Source organism: Onychomys torridus, chromosome 16 (genome assembly GCF_903995425.1).
Source record: "Onychomys torridus chromosome 16, mOncTor1.1, whole genome shotgun sequence".
Lineage (NCBI taxonomy): Eukaryota > Metazoa > Chordata > Mammalia > Rodentia > Cricetidae > Onychomys > Onychomys torridus.
This window is the reverse complement of record NC_050458.1, coordinates 25,426,321-25,446,830: the sequence shown is the minus strand read 5'-3', so window position 1 is coordinate 25,446,830 and position 20,510 is coordinate 25,426,321. Positions and strand designations below refer to the sequence as shown.

Genomic DNA, 20,510 nt, shown 5'->3' with positions numbered 1-20,510 from the left:
GGTGGCTTCTCCCCCATACATGCATAGACACAGAAACACACAGGCCTGTGTTCCATGAGTCTGTGCAGGGCTGTGAGGCTGCAGGAAGTAGGGTCCTCAGGAGCCACCTTGCCAGCTCCTTGTTTTCAGCACCTCCCATACATGTTTTCAGTCTTTGAAGAAATGTGTCAAGAAAATAGATACATGGGGCTGGAGAAATGGCTTAGTGGTTAAGAGTATTTGCAAACTTCTAGAAGATCATAGAGTTCATTTCCCAGCACCCACATCAGGCAGCTCACAACCACCTCTCACTCTAGCTCAGGGGATCCAGTGCCCTCTTGACCTCTACAAGTATCTGCATGCATATGAACATATGTACAAATACAAATAAATAAAACAATAAGTCTAACCAAAAAAAAAAAAAAAAAAAAAAAAACCAAAGCAGTGTTAAGCACAAAGTATGATATCTCTGAGTTCAAGGACAGTCTGGTCTTCAGGACAGCCAGGGCTACATAGAGTAACCCTGTCTTGGAGGAAAAACACAAAACTCTGAATACAAATTAAGTGTCAAAAACCATCTCACAGAAGAAACAGTTGGTAAGCAGGGGCCATTATGAATTTAGGATAAAGATAGGATGAGTCGAATTCACAGGAATGAACAAGAGAGGTCCTCTCCAGAGGATTTTCTCAGGACATTACCTCATCTGTAGCACCTGCTAGCACTCTGCCTCCTCTGTAAATTAACCTCCAGCTGCTTGTCTAGCCTATTTCATCTCACTTTATCATCTCTGGAGCGATTGTTCACTGTTGTAGATCATTCCCTCACATCCATTTGTCCATTCACTGCCTTACATCCATGTTGGAGAAATGAAATGTGAGTCATCTCTGGGCCTTTTGGAGAAGATCGAGTGTGAGGGTGAACCTTGAACTTGCCTTTACTCGTAAAAGTGCCCAGAGAAACAAAATCTAAATAATGTGGGGACAAAGAAAGGGAAAATGTTTGCTTATGGACCTTAGCTTTGGAAACTCAGTTTTGTCCCCTGGGGAATAGCATCCCTGGAATGTAGCTCCATTGCCAATGGGATACTGTTGCAATTCAGTAGTGGTGAAGGAGACACTGATATCAGGTGTAAGGTATTTAAGATGAATTCATGTCTTACAGAGGTCAGTGTTCCAGCATGAAAAATCCCAGATACTTTTATGAGGTCTCTGCAGCATAAAGCCACATTAACATAATTTCTAAAGTTTTTTTTTTTTAATTTATAAAATATTCCATAATTCTGAAATCCAAGGAACTTCACACCTGTGATCCCAGCACTTGGGTGTAGATGTAACTGTCTTGTTAAATAGAAACACAGAGCCAAATACAGAGTTAATAGCCAAGAGGTCAGAGCAATAGCTGAGAGCTGAAAACCTTACCCTTCACTGCTGCTGCTGTCTTTCCTCTCCACAAGAGGCCTACTTCCTGTGTCCTGTCTTTTATATAGACTTTCTGTTCTGCCTTCTCATTGGTTGTAACCCCGGCCACATGACCTCCTCGTCACTGCCTGTCTGTACAGACCTCCAGGTCTTCTATGGTTGGTATTGAGATTAAAGGCGTGTGTCACCATGCTGGCTGTATCCTTGAACACACAGATATCCTGCCTAGCTCTGCCTCCCAAGTGCTGGGATTAAAGGTGTGCAACCACCACCACCCAGCTTCTGCTATAGCTTGCTTTGACCCCAAGGCAACTTTATTAACATACAAATAAAATCACATTTCAGTACAAATAAAATATCACCATACTTGGGAGGCAGAGGCAAGAGGATTTCTAGAGTTTGAGGCTAGCCTGGGCTACATAGTGAGACCCTATCTCGAGAAATACACACACACACACACACACACACACACTACATAACTGGTTTGGTAGTCAAACCTGAACCTGAAATCATTTGGAGTCAAGACCTACCCAGAACAGATGTGGCTGTCTCTCTTCTTCATTTATCTTATGCCTGTAGGGTAATTTTACTCTTGACTAGTAACATCTACTGATCTTGAGACATCAACTCAAACCCTGCTGTGGTATTCTCTAATGTATCGCAAATGTTCTATTGCTTTCTTTTATATTTGGAAAGTATGATGAGACAGATCCAGCTCCAAGGATTTGGAAATGGGCTGTAGACTTTACAGAGAACCAATGCCTCCTCTTCGAATAGGCTTTTCAGATGTGTGCTTTTGAACAGTGGGACTCTAATGGAGCTGCTGTCGTTTCGGGATGCAGTCCTTGTCTTTTAGACTTGGGTGTTTCTGATGTGTGATTTCTTCCATTCTTTTCTTGTGGGTCTCTTGACTCAGTGCTGCTCGTTCCTCTGCTGATTCAAATATGGATGATATTTGTAAACTGCTACGAAGTACAGGGTATTCCAGCCAGCCAGGAGCCAAAAGACCACCCAACTATCCTGAGAGCTATTTCCAGAGAGTGCCTATCAACGAGACTTTCATCAGCATGGTCATCGGACGCCTGAGATCTGATGACATTTACAACCAGGTAGGAGTGGAGGGCCTTAATAATTTAAAAGGTGGAATTTATTTTCCTCCTTAGTTATTCCTTTTCTTTCTTCCCTCCAGTGAGTCAAAACAGCAGCTAGAAACTATTTGCAAAAGCTTTTCAGCAGTGCTACAGGGTCAAGGAATGGAAGCTATGAAGTTTGGGAGGATCAGGTTTCAGGGAGAAGATGGGGTGTGAGCAGTTGGAAAGAAGGTGCATTCTTTTAAGTCATCCATTCGAGACACAGTTATAAAGAATGCATGATACATTCATTCATGGGCTAGGTGCCGGGGATTCTGGTCCCCACCCAGAGTGGACTTGTGACTTTGGAAGGAAAACACCCACCAGAGGTGTGCATGCTAGCTTAGGGGAAACAAGTGTGCCATTGGATCGTGCAGCAGTGTGGCAGGATCGTAGCAATTGACAATGTGGAGCAGAAGCAGTCTAGACTGAACTGGCAGCCTGAGCAGGCCTGGAAAGATCCTACAGCATCTGAAAGTGAACTCCCATTCCTCACCAGTGTGCACACCATAAGACAAAGGGCATTGCTGTGCTCTGGCTTCTCTCCAGATTGTGGAACTTTGCCCAAGGGAGTTACCATTGGACTTCATTGTTCTGTGGAAAAACATGAGTTCATATATATTGCAATAAGGTAGGATGTCATTGCCACAGAGCAGACCTGCCCTGGGATAGCTCTCTTTGGTGGCCCAGTCCTTTTCATATGAGTATGTTAAGTATAGATAAGACTTTTTGATTCTTGGGTTCTTTTCTTAAAACATTTGGAATCACACACTATGTGCAGATGCAAGGACTTCATAGTATCTATTGCCATTTGCTGAGAATTAAGTCTAAATCAACCTCACGGAGGTTTGTTCACAGTCCATTTTCTCTGTTTCACATGACAACCCCGCAGAGTGGACATTGTCTCCATGTTGCTGTGGAGGAAGTTAAGCTTGGATACCTTTACTTCCAGGTCATGCAGTTGAACAGCTGAACCATAATTTAAATTTAGATGTGCATGGAATCGGAGTCCATGCCATTTCCTCACATCTCTTCCCACTCTTCTCCTCCCTTTATGGAAGGAGGGGTTAAGCTGTGTGTGTTCTGTGTGTCACCTCACCCTGTCCGGACCTCCCCCATCCCTGGTTCTGACTGATAGATCGGATTCTCTTGGTTCTTGGTATTTGAAAAGAAGCCTGAAAAACAGTTTCTGCAAAGTTTCGAGTTTAGGGGACAGCCTCATCCACCAGGTATATGAAGAACAATCTGGAGAGAAAGGAGTTGAGCAGACACATCTGGGGAAAGACATGGGACATTCTCAGACCCTTTCAAAGGACAGACAGACAGACATGTACAGAAAATCTGGGATGGGTGGTTGTGCATACTCTGATTGAGCCACACCAACTTCCACACACAGCTCAGAACCTCAATACTGTTGTATACAGGATGGAGGGGTTAGATCAGTGGTTCTCAGTCTATGGGTCATAACCCCTTTGGGGGTCAAATGACCCTTCCATGGTGGTCACTTAAGACCATTGGAAAACACCGATATTTACGTTATGATTCATACCAGTAGCAAAATTACAGTTATGAAATGGCAACAAAACAATGTTATGGTTGGGGGTCACCACAACCTGAGGAATAGTGTTGAAGGGTCACAGCATCAGGAAGATTGAGAACCGCTGGATTAGATAGTCTCTGTAGGTGAGCAGCTTCAGAGAAGCTTAGAGAAGAAAGCTGTGGTTCCTAGATTTTGCATATGCTACCAACAGCTGCTCTCCAGCTAGAGGAAGGCTTGGCTGTCCTCTGCCTCACCTCAGGGGGGTTGCTGTTTCCCTAGGTCCAAGGCACTGGGTCCTTGACCTAGCTGTGCCCTCGGAATAGTACACAGTCACTCAGGGCTTCTGTGGCTCCCCACACACTGCCAGGCCACTTCCTTGCCTGCAGGATCCATGTGACCTTGCTGCATGTTTCCTTGTGATAATTTCTCCCCTCCCTGCTCTTGGTAGCTCAAGCTGATAGGTGCTGTGTAGCCCAAGAGTCTTACCTAATATGTAAGAACGTAGATGCCTGGAGAGCATAGACATGGAAAAAATGGACGGAGAACTCACCAAGGGTGACAGCAGAGGATAGTATTAAAAATCCCAGGCAGGGCCAGGCAGTTTAGTTCCAGCACTCAGGAGGCAGAGGCAGGCAGATATTTGTGAGTTCAAGACCAGCCTGGTGTACAAAGTGAGTTCCAGGATAAGTGCCAAAGCTACACAAAGAAACCCCATCTTGAAAGAAAAATAATCACAGGCAAGTGTTCCATTCTTACATGAGTTCTAGAAGGCAGTTGTTGAGCTGAGTTAAGAACCTCCATTGGGCTGATGGCAGAGCTCAAATTCCCATGACTTGATGAACAAATAGAAGGTGATGAAAATCACAGTTTTATTTAGTTGCAGTCCATCAGTTCCAAGAGACAGTCTGTGTATGATAGGAAAGACAAATGGCGACAAGGTGGGGGTGCGGGGTTAAGACTCTTTTGTAAGGAGAAAACAGAACTGTAGAATCGGGCCAAGGAAGGAATGTTGTGACGCCCGAGATGAGAGGAGAGAACAGGGTTCCACAACGGCTGTCGGCCAGGGGCCTGGGATTGGAGAGACTAGAAACTGCTGTCAGGGGCCTGGGATTGGTGAGACTAGAAACTGCTGTCGGCCAGGGGCCTGGGATTGGTGAGACTAGAAACTGCTGTCGGGCAGGGGCCTGGGATTGGAGAGACTAGAAACTGCTGTCAGGGGCCTGGGATTGGTGAGACTAGAAACTGCTGTCAGGGGCCTGGGATTGGTGAGACTAGAAACTGCTGTCGGGCCGGGGCCTGGGATTGGTGAGACTAGAAACTGCTGTCAGGGGCCTGGGATTGGTGAGACTAGAAACTGCTGTCAGGGCCAGGGGCCTGGGATTGGTGAGACTAGAAACTGCTGTCGGCCAGGGGCCTGGGATTGGTGAGACTAGAAACTGCTGTCGGGCAGGGGCCTGGGATTGGTGAGACTAGAAACTGCTGTCGGCCAGGGGCCTGGGATTGGTGAGACTAGAAACTGCTGTCGGGCAGGGGCCTGGGATTGGTGAGACTAGAAACTGCTGTCGGGCAGGGGCCTGGGATTGGTGAGACTAGAAACTGCTGTCGGGCAGGGGCCTGGGATTGGTGAGACTAGAAACTGCTGTCGGGCAGGGGCCTGGGATTGGTGAGACTAGAAACTGCTGTCGGGCAGGGGCCTGGGATTGGTGAGACTAGAAACTGCTGTCGGCCAGGGGCCTGGGATTGGTGAGACTAGAAACTGCTGTCGGGCAGGGGCCTGGGATTGGTGAGACTAGAAACTGCTGTCGGCTTCAAGCATGTATGCGGGCTGTTGGCAGCACTGCCCTCTCGGGGTGTTGTGTTGCAGGTCTCTGCCTACCCACTGCCAGAACATCGAAGCACTGCCCTGGCGAATCAAGCTGCCATGCTGTACGTGATTCTCTATTTTGAACCTTCCATTCTTCACACCCACCAAGCAAAAATGAGAGAGATCGTGGATAAGTACTTTCCAGATAATTGGGCAAGTATTCCTCCCCCTTTTGCGAACTTGTCACAGAGCTAACTTCCCGGGGCCAAGTATGGAATACAACAGTAACCAAGGCTGAGGACTCAGGGAGGGGATCAGGAGCTCAGGCTCATTCCCAACCACCTAGTGACTTCAAGGCCAGGTTGGTGGGGGGTGGGAGGGTGGGGGGAGGTCTGGGAGGAGTTGGGGGAAGGGAGAACATAAAGTATATTGTATGGAAATTTTTTAATTAAAAATTCTTCTAAACAGAAATAAGCAGAACCCTTCTATTCTTTTGCCTTTTAAATTCTTTTCTTTTTATTTATTGTATATCTGTTTCCATGTGTAAAGGTCAGAGGAGAACTTGGGAGTCATTTCCTTCTGCCATGTGGGACCCAAGGATTGAACTTGGGTCCTTGAGCTTGTCAGCAGGCGCTTTCACCCCGAGCAACCGTTCCAGCCTGTTCTTTTGGCATTTAACCTAGAAGCCAAAAATTTTTATAAAAAATTGGACACAAAAAAAAAATCACTGGAGCAGAATTATTCTGTGTAGTAAGAATTGTATGAATCATGACATGAAGAACTAACCAGTTAGCAAAAAAAATTCTACACAAACACAGTAATATTTTCCTTCAAATAGATACTCTGAACATAAAACCATATAGTGAAATGTCTTAATTTGGCTATTCAGAATATAAGCCAGGACTGTTCATTCTCTCTGGTTTATAAAGGAAGGTCAGCTATGTGAACTGAAGGTCTTTTATGAACTTGAGCTAGTATAGTTCTCCTACCTTGTGAGGTTTTGAATAGGAATTTCACTTTCACCTGTAAGGTGACTGTAGTGGATCTAGTAAGGTTTAGGTTACCATAGGGGTGTGCTTACACCATTTAAACTGTTTCACATAAAACTGTGAACACACCTCTTACATAGGAAGTGTTCCAGAGTATTTTCAGAGCAGAGTTTTCACGGTGATGCAGTGACTTGGGCCAGGTTCTCAGCTACCAGGTTTTGTTCCACTTCTCATGACTGAATCACAACTGCCGAGTCACACTGGCTATTAAAAGACACTTGTAGTTCACTGGCAGTGTGAGAACAGCCAACAGTTAGGATAGGACGGTTACTCTCAACCTGCGACTTGAACTCGGGAGCTTGGAGTTGAGCAGCCAAAAGGAAAACTCTGGTAGTTTTGCCTTATGTCGCTAAACTGAATCATTTTGACCATAGAGCTGTGGTCACAGCATCCTGAAATATACCACCTGAAAGTGCACCTCCCACACACGTGTGACCCAAGAGATTTTTAAAACAACACCAATAAAAACAACTTGTGAGAAATTATCAGACAATAGAGAATGTTAAAATCATTAATAGAGATAAGGAGATATCATATAAAATGCTTAAAATGGATAATCCACAGAGATGATTGACAGTTGTGAAGTTATATGTACCCAGTAACACCCTCAAAATACATAAAACAAGAGTCTTGGATTTACATGGGAAAATTTGACAAAACTAATCACGATGGAAATTTTTTTATGTATCTTTTCCAAACATAAATTGTTTCATAAATGTTACATGTGTGTTTGAAGAATATATATGAAAGTTGAATATGTAGTAGATCATAAAAGAATTCAACAAAGTAAAAAGTTTATAAACTATATTTTCTCACTATAATGCGATTATAATTAAGCATTAAAAAGATGTGTTTAAATGTTTGAGAAAAAATGCATACCCGCATGGCTTTTGTGTAAGGGAACCATTTTATAAATTAAAAACAAAAACCTAGAGTTGTGCACTATGAAAGTGCTACAACAAGCTTGGTGGGAATGGGCAAAACCGCTCTTAAGAAATTATGACACAAAATTTACTTTCTAAAAAGCAAGATTAAAAGATAATGAATCAGGTGCTGGAGCGATGACTCAGTGGTTAAGAGCATGGCTGTTCTTCCAAAGGACCTGAGTTTGATTCCCGGCACCCATATGACAGCACACAACTGTCCATATCTGCAGTTCAGATCTAAAACCCTTTTGTGGCCTCAGTGGGCACCGGCACACAAATGATACACAGACATAAGTATAGGAAAGCACCTAGATAGATAGATAGATAGATAGATAGATAGATAGATAGATAGATAGATAGATGATAGATAGAAAATAAAAGTTAAAAATCACTTAATGTTGACATCAAGAAGTTCGTTTGAAAGCTCTCAAGAGTCGTAAATGACTTTAAAAGTGTGTGTGTGTGTGTGTGTGTGGTGCAGTGAGGCACTCACAAATGCTAGAGTTCAAGGGATCAAATCTGAATCAGCAAGCCTGTATGACAAATGCCTTTTCTCACTGAGCCATCTTGCCATCCCCATCAGTGACTTTTACGAGCATAAAAATAAGAAAGCTGATCTCGCATGATGACACCATAGAGAGACCCTGTCTTAAAAACAGAAAAAAGAGGCTGCTTTCTCTTCTTAGTCTCTGCTTGTCTCTTCTGTCGTTTTCTTCATCTAGAAATCTAACACTCAGCAGTGTGGAAGGGTAAGGTTATTTCACTTACTTTACCATGAAAAGCAGACTTGTCTCTATTTACTTGAAGAGCCCTAGGTTTTCACGAACATGAATTAAAACTGGAAAGAGAGGGCACTTTTGTGCACAACTTTGCCTTTCCCCGCCCCTTTCCCTGCCGGAAGCCAATGTTGGGCAAGTACTGAGTGGCTGTCTCCCCTCTCTCAGGTAATCAGCATTTATATGGGCATCACCGTTAATCTAGCCGATGCTTGGGAACCTTATAAAGCTGCAAAAACTGCCCTAAACAACACCCTTGACCTCGCCAACGTCAAAGAACAGGTAGGCTCGGCTAGCCATGGGTACCCTAGGACGTCGAGCCTGGCTTATAGGAAACGAGCTAGGTACACTTCCACGGAGTCTGGAAAATACACTGCTGTACATCGTACTGCATGACCAGAAGCTGAAATGTGTACATAGAATCAATTGTAGGTTTTTAACCTGGGTGACAGAGGAAATAGAGACGGGGGCCCTACAAATGATTCAGTACCTAAGATGAGCAGCGTGACAGGGCCCCAGTTAACTTTGTTTCCTCTTATGTGAAGGCCATGTCCTCTGAACAGAGCTGGCTCGAAGCTTTTAGCAATGGGGTGAACGCTGAGATGAAAAATGAGTGATACTCCATCGCTGCAATTTAAGTCAACCCCCTCTGGTGTGCACAAGACTCTGTATACTCATTTTTGAGTTATGTGGTTATTCTTCTTCTTTGGGAAGAGCACCAGGCAGGAGGATATAGCTGAGATAGGGGAATATAAATCTTTCATTCAACTGTGTACTTAGTATTTCTTAATGGGTACATTCTCCTGCTTGGCTGCCAGGGTCACAGAGGCTCCACTGTAGGTAGAACAATATTGGCTCCAAAACCTCTGTCATGTTTTATTCAATTAAGTTGAGCTCCTTAAATAATGCACAGAATTATTTCAGTGTTGGCCTGTCTCCTAGAGGTGTATTAGGAAAGTGGCATTCGATGTTTACTGATGTCAGAGCATTAATTTTTCATTACTCAAATTCTTTTCCAAATTTGCATTTTCTCATTGTGACATTTTAAGAAGTTGCTTCAGAGTTTTAAGCCAGCTTGACTAAGTTAGCAAGGTTTAATATTGGACCCTTACTGTAGTAAAATCAAATGACCAGGACTCTAAAAGATTGTGAGAAACATCGTAACTTTCTACTGAGATCTACTTCTTACTAAGCTTTAGAAACCTGTGGAAGTATCTTCCTTTGAGTGTGGTGATCTCAGGACTGAAAAGACTAAAGCAAACTGTTGGGAGATCAAGGCCAGTCTGACAACTCCAAACAAAAGTCTGATCTTTTGAGAATGTCTGCTCTATTCTACGTTTGTCAACCACAATAGGCAGACTAGGCAACGAGCCTCTGGTTTATGTTTCTTTTCCATCCAAGGTGAGAGTTGAAGGGATCAAGTCGGCGTAAAATCACACACCATTAATCCCAGCAGTTGGGAGAAAGAGGCAGGCAGTGCTCTCTGAGTTCAAGGCCTGCCTGGTCTATGCAGTGAGTTCCAGGACAGCCAAAGCTATATAGTGAGATCCTGTCTTCAAACAAACAGACAAACAGACCAAAAAGAAAAAAAAGAAAAAAAAAAAAATTGAAGGGATCAGAGAGACCACCAGTCCAATTTGCCTTTAGACAAAGAAAACAATATACAAAAGGATAAACCCACCAGTATTTAATCACACTCCAAACTAGAGTTGAGTCTCAGAATTCTAAGTACAATATTCCTTTTAAAACAGGTCATAAAGCCAGTCTTGGTGGCGCATGCGCATCCCTTCAATCCCAGTACTTGGGAGGCAGAGGCAGGTGGATCTCTGAGTTCAAGGCCAGCTGGACTACAGAGAAAGTTCCAAGACAAGATACCCTGTCTCAAAATAATAAAAAAAAAACTCGTTACCCTTCGTGCTATAACTATAATCCACGTATTATCACCTCATGTAGGAATGAAGCTCTTACAGGAGGTGGGGAGGGAGGGGTGAATAGGTGGATAGATAAAGGAGAGGTTTGTACTTGTCAGAGGAGTCAACTGAATGTGATTCATTTTCGAGAAAGCTGTTCTTCCATCTAATTCCAGCTGGTTATTTTTTTAATTTCAAAGGCGAGCAGATACGCCAGTGTCAGCGAAAAAGTGCACGCTCAGGTGCAGCAGTTTCTGAAGGAGGGTTACCTGAGGGAGGAGGTGCTTCTGGACAATATCCCAAGGCTGCTGAACTGCCTGAGAGACTGCAATGTCGCCATCCGCTGGCTGATGCTTCACACAGCAGACTCAGGTAATACACATAAGGGGAGGCACTTACCCTGCCTCACATCAAGCTCGCCAGAGGTAAGGTAGAGTAAGTAGTTCACAATGCAGAGTAGTTAGCAGAGGGCGAGCCAGAACAGGAGAGGCAAGTTGACAGCTTAAGGTAGTGATTTTTGTGTCAACTTGGAGAGGTCAGCGGCCCACCTGAGCAGCTGTCATCTGGTAGGCACTGGTAGGTGACTGGGAAATACGAGGACTTGGGGCTCCCATGTTCAAGAAGCTTGTCCCTGAGCACACTGGGTAGGTCAGTTGTGAACATATAAGGGATAACTGCAGACCTGTGATAGACAGATGATGCCCACCTTCTCCATAGCTGTCCATGCCCTCATGCCTAGATCTTCTCAGTCCATGTGGAAGAATGAGGAGGACATTGCCAGTCAGGTGACCTAAGATTATCCCAGGAGACCCTGTGTAATCAGAGAGAGCCTTAATCAGAAGAGTGAGGCAGGCAGAGCAGAAACAGGTGTGGCACCAGGCATATGACTTGACTGGCTTCTTAAATGTTTTTCTCATAAGCTGCTTTCCATGTTTTTGCATGTTTTGCTTCTTAGTGTGTAGGTCCATGTACATTTTATTTTCCCACAGTGTAAATTTAATCATCAAATTCACACACTTTTAAGACTTTCTGTTTTTGTCTATGTGCATGTGTCTGTGTGTGCGCTAGGTGCCAGATCCCTTGGCGCTAGAGTTTCAGGTTTTTGTTTGTTTGTTTGTTTTTGTTTTTCGAGACAGGGTTTCCCTGTAGCTTTGGAGACTGTCCTGGACTAGCTCTGTAGACCAGGCTGGCCTCGAACTCACAGAGATCTACCTGCGTCTGCCTCCCGAATGCTGGGATTACAGGCATGCACCACCACTGTCCGGTCGAGTTTCAGTTTTGAGCTGTTTGACATGGGAGCTGGGAACCAAACTTGTCCTCTAGGAAAGGAATTGCCCTGAAGTGCTGAGCCGTCTCTCCAGCCCCACTGACCTGCTTTTGATGCGCTGAGTTTCTCTTGTGCACAGACTCCTGATTTCAAGACTTTCCCACCCACAGTTTATAACTTTCCCTGTCAAGTTCATGTAAACCACACAGACGCTCACTTGAGCCTGACCCATCTTATTTCATAGGTGTTTCTATACATTGAATCAGTGGGAAATTCTTCCTCTTTCTAGCCTGTGACCCAAACAACAAACGTCTTCGTCAAATCAAGGACCAGATTCTGACAGACTCTAGGTACAATCCCAAGATCCTCTTCCAGTTGCTGTTGGATACTGCACAGTTTGAGTTTATACTCAAAGAGGTAAACATAGTAAATGAATAACCTTAGTCTGTGAGGTTTTATTTTCTTTTGTTTAAAATATTTTTCAGACAAGATTATGATTTAGTTGTGTCTCTGACTCAAGCTACAGATTTTGTTTGTCTCAGCCTGTTTTTTTATAGAAAAGTGCAGAATTAAGCATGTAACAATTACTTCATGATGGAGGAAGTATACCAGGTTGTAGAGATTAGTCTAATGAGGAATACGGAAATTAATGAGAATCACTCTTATGAAAATACATGTGAAAACTGGGATTTGGGTCTGCGGTGATGACTCAGAGGTTAATGGCTTGCTGAGTGTCTTAGTTAGTGTTACTATTTTTATGATGGAACACCAGGACCAAAGAAACTTAGGGAGGAAAAAGAGTTTATTTGGCTCACACTTCCACACCACTGTTCGTCATCAAAGGAAGTCAGGACAGGAAGTCAAACAGGGCAGGAACCGGAGGCAGGAGCTGATGCTGTGGCCATGGAGGGTGCTGCTTACTGGCATGTTCCTCATGACTTGCTCAGCCTGCTGCCCTTTTTTAAAAAATTATTTATTTATTAAAATTTTTTTCATTTTACGTACCAACCCCAGTTCCCCCTCCCTCCCCTTCTCCCGCCTCCTCACCTCCCTCCCACTCTACCCTCATCCACTCCTCAGAGTGGGTAAGGCCTCCCATGATAGTCAACCAAGTCTGGCATACCAAGTTGAAGGAGAGCCCAGCCCCTCCCCATTGTATCAAGGCTGAGCAAGGTATCCCACCACACTCCCTGCTGTCTTACAGAACCCAGGACCAGCAGCCCAAAGGTAGCACCAGCTGTGATGGGCTGGGCCCGGGCTGGGCCCTCCTCCATCAATCACTAATTAAGGAAATGCCCTGCAGGCTTGCCTACAGCCTGATCTTAGGGATGCATTTTCTTCCCCCCTCCCCCCACAGGGTTTCACTTTAGCTTTGGAGCCTGTCCTGGACTAGCTCTGTAGACCAGGCTGGCCTCAAACTCACAGAGATCCTCCTGTCTCTGCCTCCCAAGTGCTGGGATTACAAGCGTGTGCCACCACTGCCCAGCAGGATGCATTTTCTTAATTGAGGTTCTATCTTCTTAGGTGACTTTAGCTTCTGTTGAGTTGACAGGAAACTGTCCAGTATACTGAGTGAGCTTGAGGGCTAGAATTCGGATCTCTAGAACCCACTCACATGCCAAGTGGACGTGGCAGCCGACCTGTAATAACAGCTTCCTGAGGCAAGATGGGATCCAAGAGCAAGCAGGCTAGTAAGACTCGCCATACCTGCAAGCTCTTGATTTGGTTGGCAGGCCCTGCCTCAATGAATAAGATGAAAGAGTCACCAAGGAGGATTCTAAGTGGTGCCTCCATATACATGTTGACCCACATACATGCACAAATATGCATACACATGGACATGCACACTACACACGTGAAAAATGGGGGTGGTGCTAGGATTTGTGCTCTGAAGGAAAGGAACCAGAGACCCAGACATCCTGGGAACAGAAGCCAGAGCTTCTGATAAGCTTGGAGAGGATCTGCCATAGCAGTAGACAAAGTAAGGGGACATGCTGGAGAACATTTCAGAGAGGTGACAGTACAGCCCTGCTCTATAAAACCGTGTTTCAGTTAACAAGCACATACACAAGAACGGTCCCTTAGGATATATTATCTTGGGCTGCGTGTGCCATTAACCCCAATCAGGGCAGGCCTGGGCTGTCTGACTTACTAGGTCGACAGTTCTAGTGAAGAGTCAGTTCTCTGGACTCTGTGGAAGTGTGTGAGCAGCTTGCTTGTGTCAGTTCACATGGAGAGGAAACAGGAGAGAGACCGAAGGGCGGTGTCCAAGAAGAAAGAGCTGGAAAGACAAAAGAGGATGGGGCAGTGGTGGCCTGGACTGTGACACTGCAGCTTCCTCTTACTTTCTCTGCTTCCTACATCACACTCCAGCTGACCTAGAACTCCTTCTCCGTCCTCCTGAGAAGTGCAGTAATTGGACCTGTATTTCCTTTCATCTTTGTGAAAGGGTGAATTTCCTTGGGGGCTGGGCATGCAGCACATGCTTCACAACCAAGTTCAGTCCTGAGAACCCAGGGTAAAGAGAGAGAACCAACTCCAGAAAGCTGTCCACATGTTCCATAGCACATGTGCCCACACTCACAAGTACCTCATCTCTGTCCACATGTACCATAGCACATGTGTCCACACTCACACATACATCATCTCTGTCCACTTGTACCATAGCACGTGTGCCCACACTCACACATACATCATCTCTGTCCACATGTACCATAGCATGTGTGCCCACACTCACACATACATCATCTCTGTCCACTTGTACCATAACATTTGTACCCACGCTCACACATACATCATCTCTGTCCACATGTACCATAGCACATGTGCCCTCACTCACACATACATCATCCCTGTCCACTTGTACCATAGCACTTGTGCCCACGCTCACACATACATCATCTCTGCACATACAATAAGTAAAACTTGGTTTAAACAGATGAGTGCAGCGGCCATACTCCTTCCCCAGTTCTGTCTTCAGATAAGACACCTGACCCAAAGCCTATTTGGCTTTGCCCTGGTCATGACACTGGTTTATCCCAGGCACTCAGAAAGACAGGATAGATTCCATAAGCCTCAGTGTTCCTCATCCTTTTACATGTCATTTACTGGTCAAGTGTCCTCTCTGGCTGACTAAGCCTCTTCCTCCACCGACCCCACAGTGTCACCCACCCACCCTGGTTCTCTCCCTGAAGATGGAGCCTCCTGAACTGTTCCCCTTTTCAGTTTCATTATGATGCGGATCAGTGCAGAGTCTCTTAAGTGGAAGATTAGTATTCATGCATATTTCTCTCATAAGAGGACGGCGTAAACATCCTGTACTTCTGTGTGATAAAGCATGTCCTTTGATTAGATATCAGTGTGTTTTTTTGTAGTTTTATTTCCAGGGGAGAGAAAAACAACCCCAAGCTACATTTTCTTTTCTGGCCAACTCTGCATAGGCTTACATTTCATGGAGAGAATTCATAAACAGAGAATTCATAAACAGAATCGCCATCTAATGTAGCAAGAAGGAACTTACGTCAGCCATTTAGTTCATTACTGTGTCCTCCAGCAAGATAATACTCAACACTTCTGTGACTAAATTAGAATTATGGAAATTGTTCTCTAGAAAAAGCCATAGAACAGTAGTCACAAATTTAATTATATATTCAAGTGCTGATTCTCAGGCCTGTCCTTAAGACCTTCTGAATTGAATTTTTAAGGCTTGGGAAACTTTTCAAGACCTCTGGGTTGTGCTTATGTGCAAGTAGTCTGGGAACACCTGTCTGGCTTCCCCTTCTAGATTTTATAATGTAGTAATGTTAAGAGTTGGTGTCAGGGTCAATGGTAATTTCTTGTGTGTGTGTATGTATATAAAAACTAATTTTTATAGATGTGTGCTGTGCTGTGTGTATGTGTGTTCTCATGTATAGGTGCATGTGTGTAAGGAGGTACACACATATAGATGCCAGAGTTGATGTTGGGTGCCTTCTTAGGTCACTTGCAATTTATTTGTAGAACATGGTTATCTTAGTTAGGGTTTCTATTGCTGTGAAGAGACACCATGACCACAGTAATTTTTTGTTTGTTTTTCGAGACAGGGTTTCTCTGTGTAACAGTCCTGGCTGTCCTGGAACTTGCTCTGTAGACCAGGCTGGCCTCAAACTCACAGAGATCTGACTGCCTCTGCCTCCCAAGTGCTAGGATTAAAGGCGTGTGCCACCACCGCCCAGTGACCATGGCAGTTTTTATAAAAGAAAAACATTTAATTGAGGCTGGCTTACAGTTTCTCAAGGTTAGTTCATTATCATTATGGCAAGAAGCATGGCAGTATGTGGACAGACATGGTGCTGGAGAAGGAGCTGAGAGTTCTACATCTTCACCCTCCCCATCCCCACACAGTTTCCCTGTGTAACAGCTCTGGCTGTCCTGGAAATCTCTTTGTAGACTAGGCTGGCCTTGGACTCACAGAGATCCGCCCGCCTCTGCCTCCCGAGTACTGGGACTAACGGTGTGCACCACCACTCCCCAGCTGAGTTCTACATTTTGATTCACAGGCAACAGAAAGTAAACTGTCCACCACAGTGGATGTAGCTTGAGCATGGGAGACCTCAAAGCCTGCCTCCACAGTGACGCACTTCCTCCAGCAAGAGCCCACCTACTCTAACAAGGCCACGCCTCCTAATAGTGCCTGCCATTCACTATGGGGGCCATTTCCTATCAAACCACCGCAGCGGTCTCTTACCAAACCTAGAAGTCAGCAGTCTCAGCTAGTCTAGCTAGCTGGTTTTCCCTGTGGGATCCCGTCTCTGCCTCTACACCTGCCTGGGTTTTGTCTGAGTTCTGGGGTCTGAACTCTGCTCCTTACTTGCACCACAGATACCTTATCCACCGAGCCACATCTCTAGCCCTCGGTCGCATTTTTTTTAAAGTAAATTAGGATTCATTGAGGATCTCTTAGTAAACTGTCTGATCGGAATCTTCTAGTAAGTAATAAGTCTTTCCATCTTGTCAACAGATGTTCAAGCAAATGCTTTCAGAGAAACAATCCAAGTGGGAGCATTACAAGAAGGAGGGCTCCGAACGGATGACTGAGCTGGCTGATGTCTTTTCAGGGGTGAAACCACTAACCCGAGTGGAGAAAAATGGTAATGGCTGAAGAGGAGCTCTGGTGTGTGTGAGATACGTGTTTATATTATTAAAGCCTTAGAAAATGGCTCTTACTTCCTCTCAGTGCTGTCAGAAAATTCTTGGCAAAACAAACTTCAGGAAGGGAGGGTTGATTTGGGCTCACAGTTTGAGGGCACAGCCCGTCATGGCAGAGGAGGTGTGGAGGCCGGGGAGTGAGGCAGCTGCTTACATTGCATCTGGGGTCAGGAAGAGGGAGGGGGATGCGCTGGTGCTCAGCTCACGCCCGTTTTATTAAGTCTGAGATCTCAGCCGACGGGATGGTGCTGCCCACAGTCAGAGTGGGTCGCAATCTCTGGAAAGGCCCTAACAGACATGCCCAGGGGTGTGTCTCCTAGGGAGTTCTAAACCCAGTCAAGTTGATGGCCAAGATTAACCGTCACTCCAGCCAAGTTCAGGAGCCCTGGTGTCACCATTGTACATCCTGCCCCCAGTGGCAGGACTCACAGCAAGCTGCAGTTTAGTTTGCGCTGCTTGTAGCTTGTTCTCTCCTGGGCAGTGACCAGATCTGCGCTAGACTTCATGTTTTGTATCTTGTCTTTAGGAAAATGAACCAGGTGTTCCCATAACTGGTTCATTGCTAGGGTTGAGAGACATAATTTACCCCGCTCCAATATTAGATAGAACTCGTGCGTGTGTTTATTTACAACTGGGCAAAGGAAATGAAGGCCAAAGAACTCCTGTGATCTTGTAGAAGTACATGTCACCTGAGGTTATTAATAACTACTAATCCCCCCCTTTCTCTTTCTGCTCTCTTCCCTCCACGCGGTCTCTCTCTGTCTCTTTATCTCTCTCTCTTTTTCCCTCCCTCTCTCGCCCTTTCTCTCCCAATAAAGCTCTAGAAAGGTTTAAAAAAAAAAAACTACTGACCTAGATCTAGGATTATTATCTTCTAATATTGGTAAGTTGTCTTGTTAGGGTTTCTTTTGCTTTAAAGAGACACCATGACCATGGCAAGTCTTCTAAAGGAAAACACTTAATTGGGCTGGCTTACAGTTTTAGAGGTTTAGTCCATTATCATCATGGTATGACATGGTGGCAGGCAGACACGATGCTGGAGAAGGAGCTGAGATACCTACATCTTCACCTGCAGGCAACAGGAAGTGGTCTGTCTCAGTGGGTGTAGCTTGAGCATAGGAGACCGCAAAGCCCAACCCCACAGTGACACACTTCCTCCAACAAGGCCACACCTCCCACTAATGCCATTCCCCTTGGGGGCCATTTCCTTTCCAACCACCACAATTGTTTTCTATCTAGTGACGGGAGTGGGGGCCGTGGGCTGTTCTTTAAAGGAAACAGCCCAGATTTTACATTTATGATTATGATCCTGGTTCTTTTAGGAAATCTTACCTATAGAAAAACTGTAGCATCTTGACAAATTCTTTAAGGTAAGACCCTCATAAGTTTTCACCCAGAGTTGGGAGCATTGTCTGAGCAGTTAAGAGCACTTGCTGTTTTTGCAGAGGACCCAGTCTTGGTTCCCAGCACCCCCATGGCAGCTCACAAGTGCCTATAACTCCAGTTCCTCACAAGTTCCTATAACTCCAGAGGACCTGATGCCTTCTTCTGGCATCTGCAAGCACTGCACATATGTAAGACATGTACATACATGTAGGCAAACACACACATGAAATATAAATAAATGAATCTTTTTTACAAATCTCTCCCAAAAGACCACTCTGAACACTGGTCATCAGTACAAATAGCACCCCTTAAACTGTTCAAAATTCCCACAACTCTCTGCTCATACCTCACAGTTCTGACATGTTGGTCTCCACCTTGCCCAGAAGTCTCTGCTCATATCTGTCCTTCACCTTGATACATAGCCTTCATTTCTGACAACCCAAATCTTTATCCTCCATCACTTATCCAGAAAACTCCTCAGTAACGCCACGTCCTGTCCAACAGTCAGTGCCCTTCTGACCCCTCCCATGTCCATGAGCACCTTAGCACTTTGCATCATAAGTATGTTCCTTTAATCCTTTAGTGGTCCGCGTCACAGACTGAGCTGTTCATACAGAAAGTTTAATCTGCTCTGCCAGGGTATGTGCCCTCTACATTGTTGGTGGTGGTGGCTGGAGAATTGTTGTGAATGATGTTAAGCACGTGGTAAAAGTAATGAGAACTATATTTGTAAAAGATGATTTAAATTCAAAGCTGCAGGAATTCTGGGTTTCAATATGCTTTCCTTGTTTCTATATTAACAGAAAATCTTCAAGCTTGGTTCAGAGAGATCTCAAAACAAATACTGTCACTAAATTATGATGATTCTACTGCTGCAGGCAGAAAGACCGTGCAACTAATACAAGCTCTGGAGGAGGTAAGTGTTGAGGAATATCTGTCTAACTATGTAAAGATGTGTTGCATTTGTTTAACTATGTAAAGGTGTATTGCATTTGTTTATGTTGCAGAATATTTGTTTAATGATGTAAAGATGTGTTGCTGTTCTGCCTAAGGCACCTGATTAGTCTGATAAAAAGCTGAATGGACAACAGCGAGGGAGGAGGTGTCAGTGGGACTTCCCGACAGGAGAAGGAGGAGGAACTGAGCCTGGAGGAAGAAGAAAGAAAAGAGATGCCAGGGAGTCTCCAGGAGACAGACAGACGGACTTGGAGGAAGCAGGACAGTAGGACACACAGAACGAAAGAAAGATAAAAAGCCCCGAGTCAAAATGTAGATGAGGAGAAACAGGTTAAACTAAGTTAAAAGAGACATTGGGTTAAGCCAAAACTGAGGCTGAACATTCATAACTGCTAGTAAGTCTCTGTGTTTTTATTTGGGAGCTGGTTTGTTGGCCAAAGAAAATTCCAGCTATAGATAAGAAAGTCTTTTTCAGCCACAGTGCTTGGGCTGGAGAGTTGGCTCAGCAGGTAGGAGGGTATGGTGCTCTTTCAGAGGACACAGGTTCCATTCCCAGCACCCAGGTCAGGCAGCTCACAACCACCTGTAACTCCAGCTCCAGGGAATCTGATACCTCTGGTCTCTGTGGGGACCTGCACTCATATATATGCTCACACATGGACACACACACGCACACATAATTAAAAATAATTTATAAAATCTCAAAACTGTCTTAGATCAGAAGTTACACCTTATAACCCACCTAATACTTTGCTCATAAAAATATATCTAAGAGGCTATTTTATCAGAAGCAACCTAACTAGTGTTGTATTTGGTATCCTAAAATTAGGCTGATAACTGACTGGTCAGCTGAGTTGAGCTGTAGCAACAATTGTGAATCTGAACTTGAATAAATATGTGGTTTTAGAAGCAGAATTATGAAAATAATCTAGAACTATTGGGGAGATTGTTATAAGGTATAAAAACAAGATTGTAGGTCTGTGTCTTCCTTTAGGTATATAAAATTTTGTGTGCCTTTGAGAGAAAAAATACTTGAAGTAATATACAAAAAAGTAAAAGCAGTTAGTTACACAATGATAATATTATTGTAAATAGTCTACTTTATATTCTGAAATGTTTCATGTTTTTTATGTACTCAAAAATGATTGTAAGTAGACTGGACTGTGACTCTAGCTTGCCA

At 44.5% G+C, this 20,510-nt stretch overlaps 1 protein-coding gene across 2 annotated transcripts in view; it reads left to right on the top strand.

Moving 5' to 3' along the window:
- Washc5 (WASH complex subunit 5) overlaps nucleotides 1–20,510 on the top strand; it is a 54,549-nt gene that overhangs the window by 10,042 nt on the left and 23,997 nt on the right. For both annotated transcript variants that reach the window (XM_036208604.1, XM_036208603.1), the window contains exons 6-12: nucleotides 2,315–2,507; nucleotides 5,933–6,085; nucleotides 8,792–8,905; nucleotides 10,734–10,905; nucleotides 12,090–12,217; nucleotides 16,800–16,929; nucleotides 19,177–19,289. In XM_036208604.1, coding sequence (XP_036064497.1) covers nucleotides 2,315–2,507; nucleotides 5,933–6,085; nucleotides 8,792–8,905; nucleotides 10,734–10,905; nucleotides 12,090–12,217; nucleotides 16,800–16,929; nucleotides 19,177–19,289 — 1,003 coding nt within the window. The remainder of the gene's footprint in view (nucleotides 1–2,314; nucleotides 2,508–5,932; nucleotides 6,086–8,791; nucleotides 8,906–10,733; nucleotides 10,906–12,089; nucleotides 12,218–16,799; nucleotides 16,930–19,176; nucleotides 19,290–20,510) is intronic.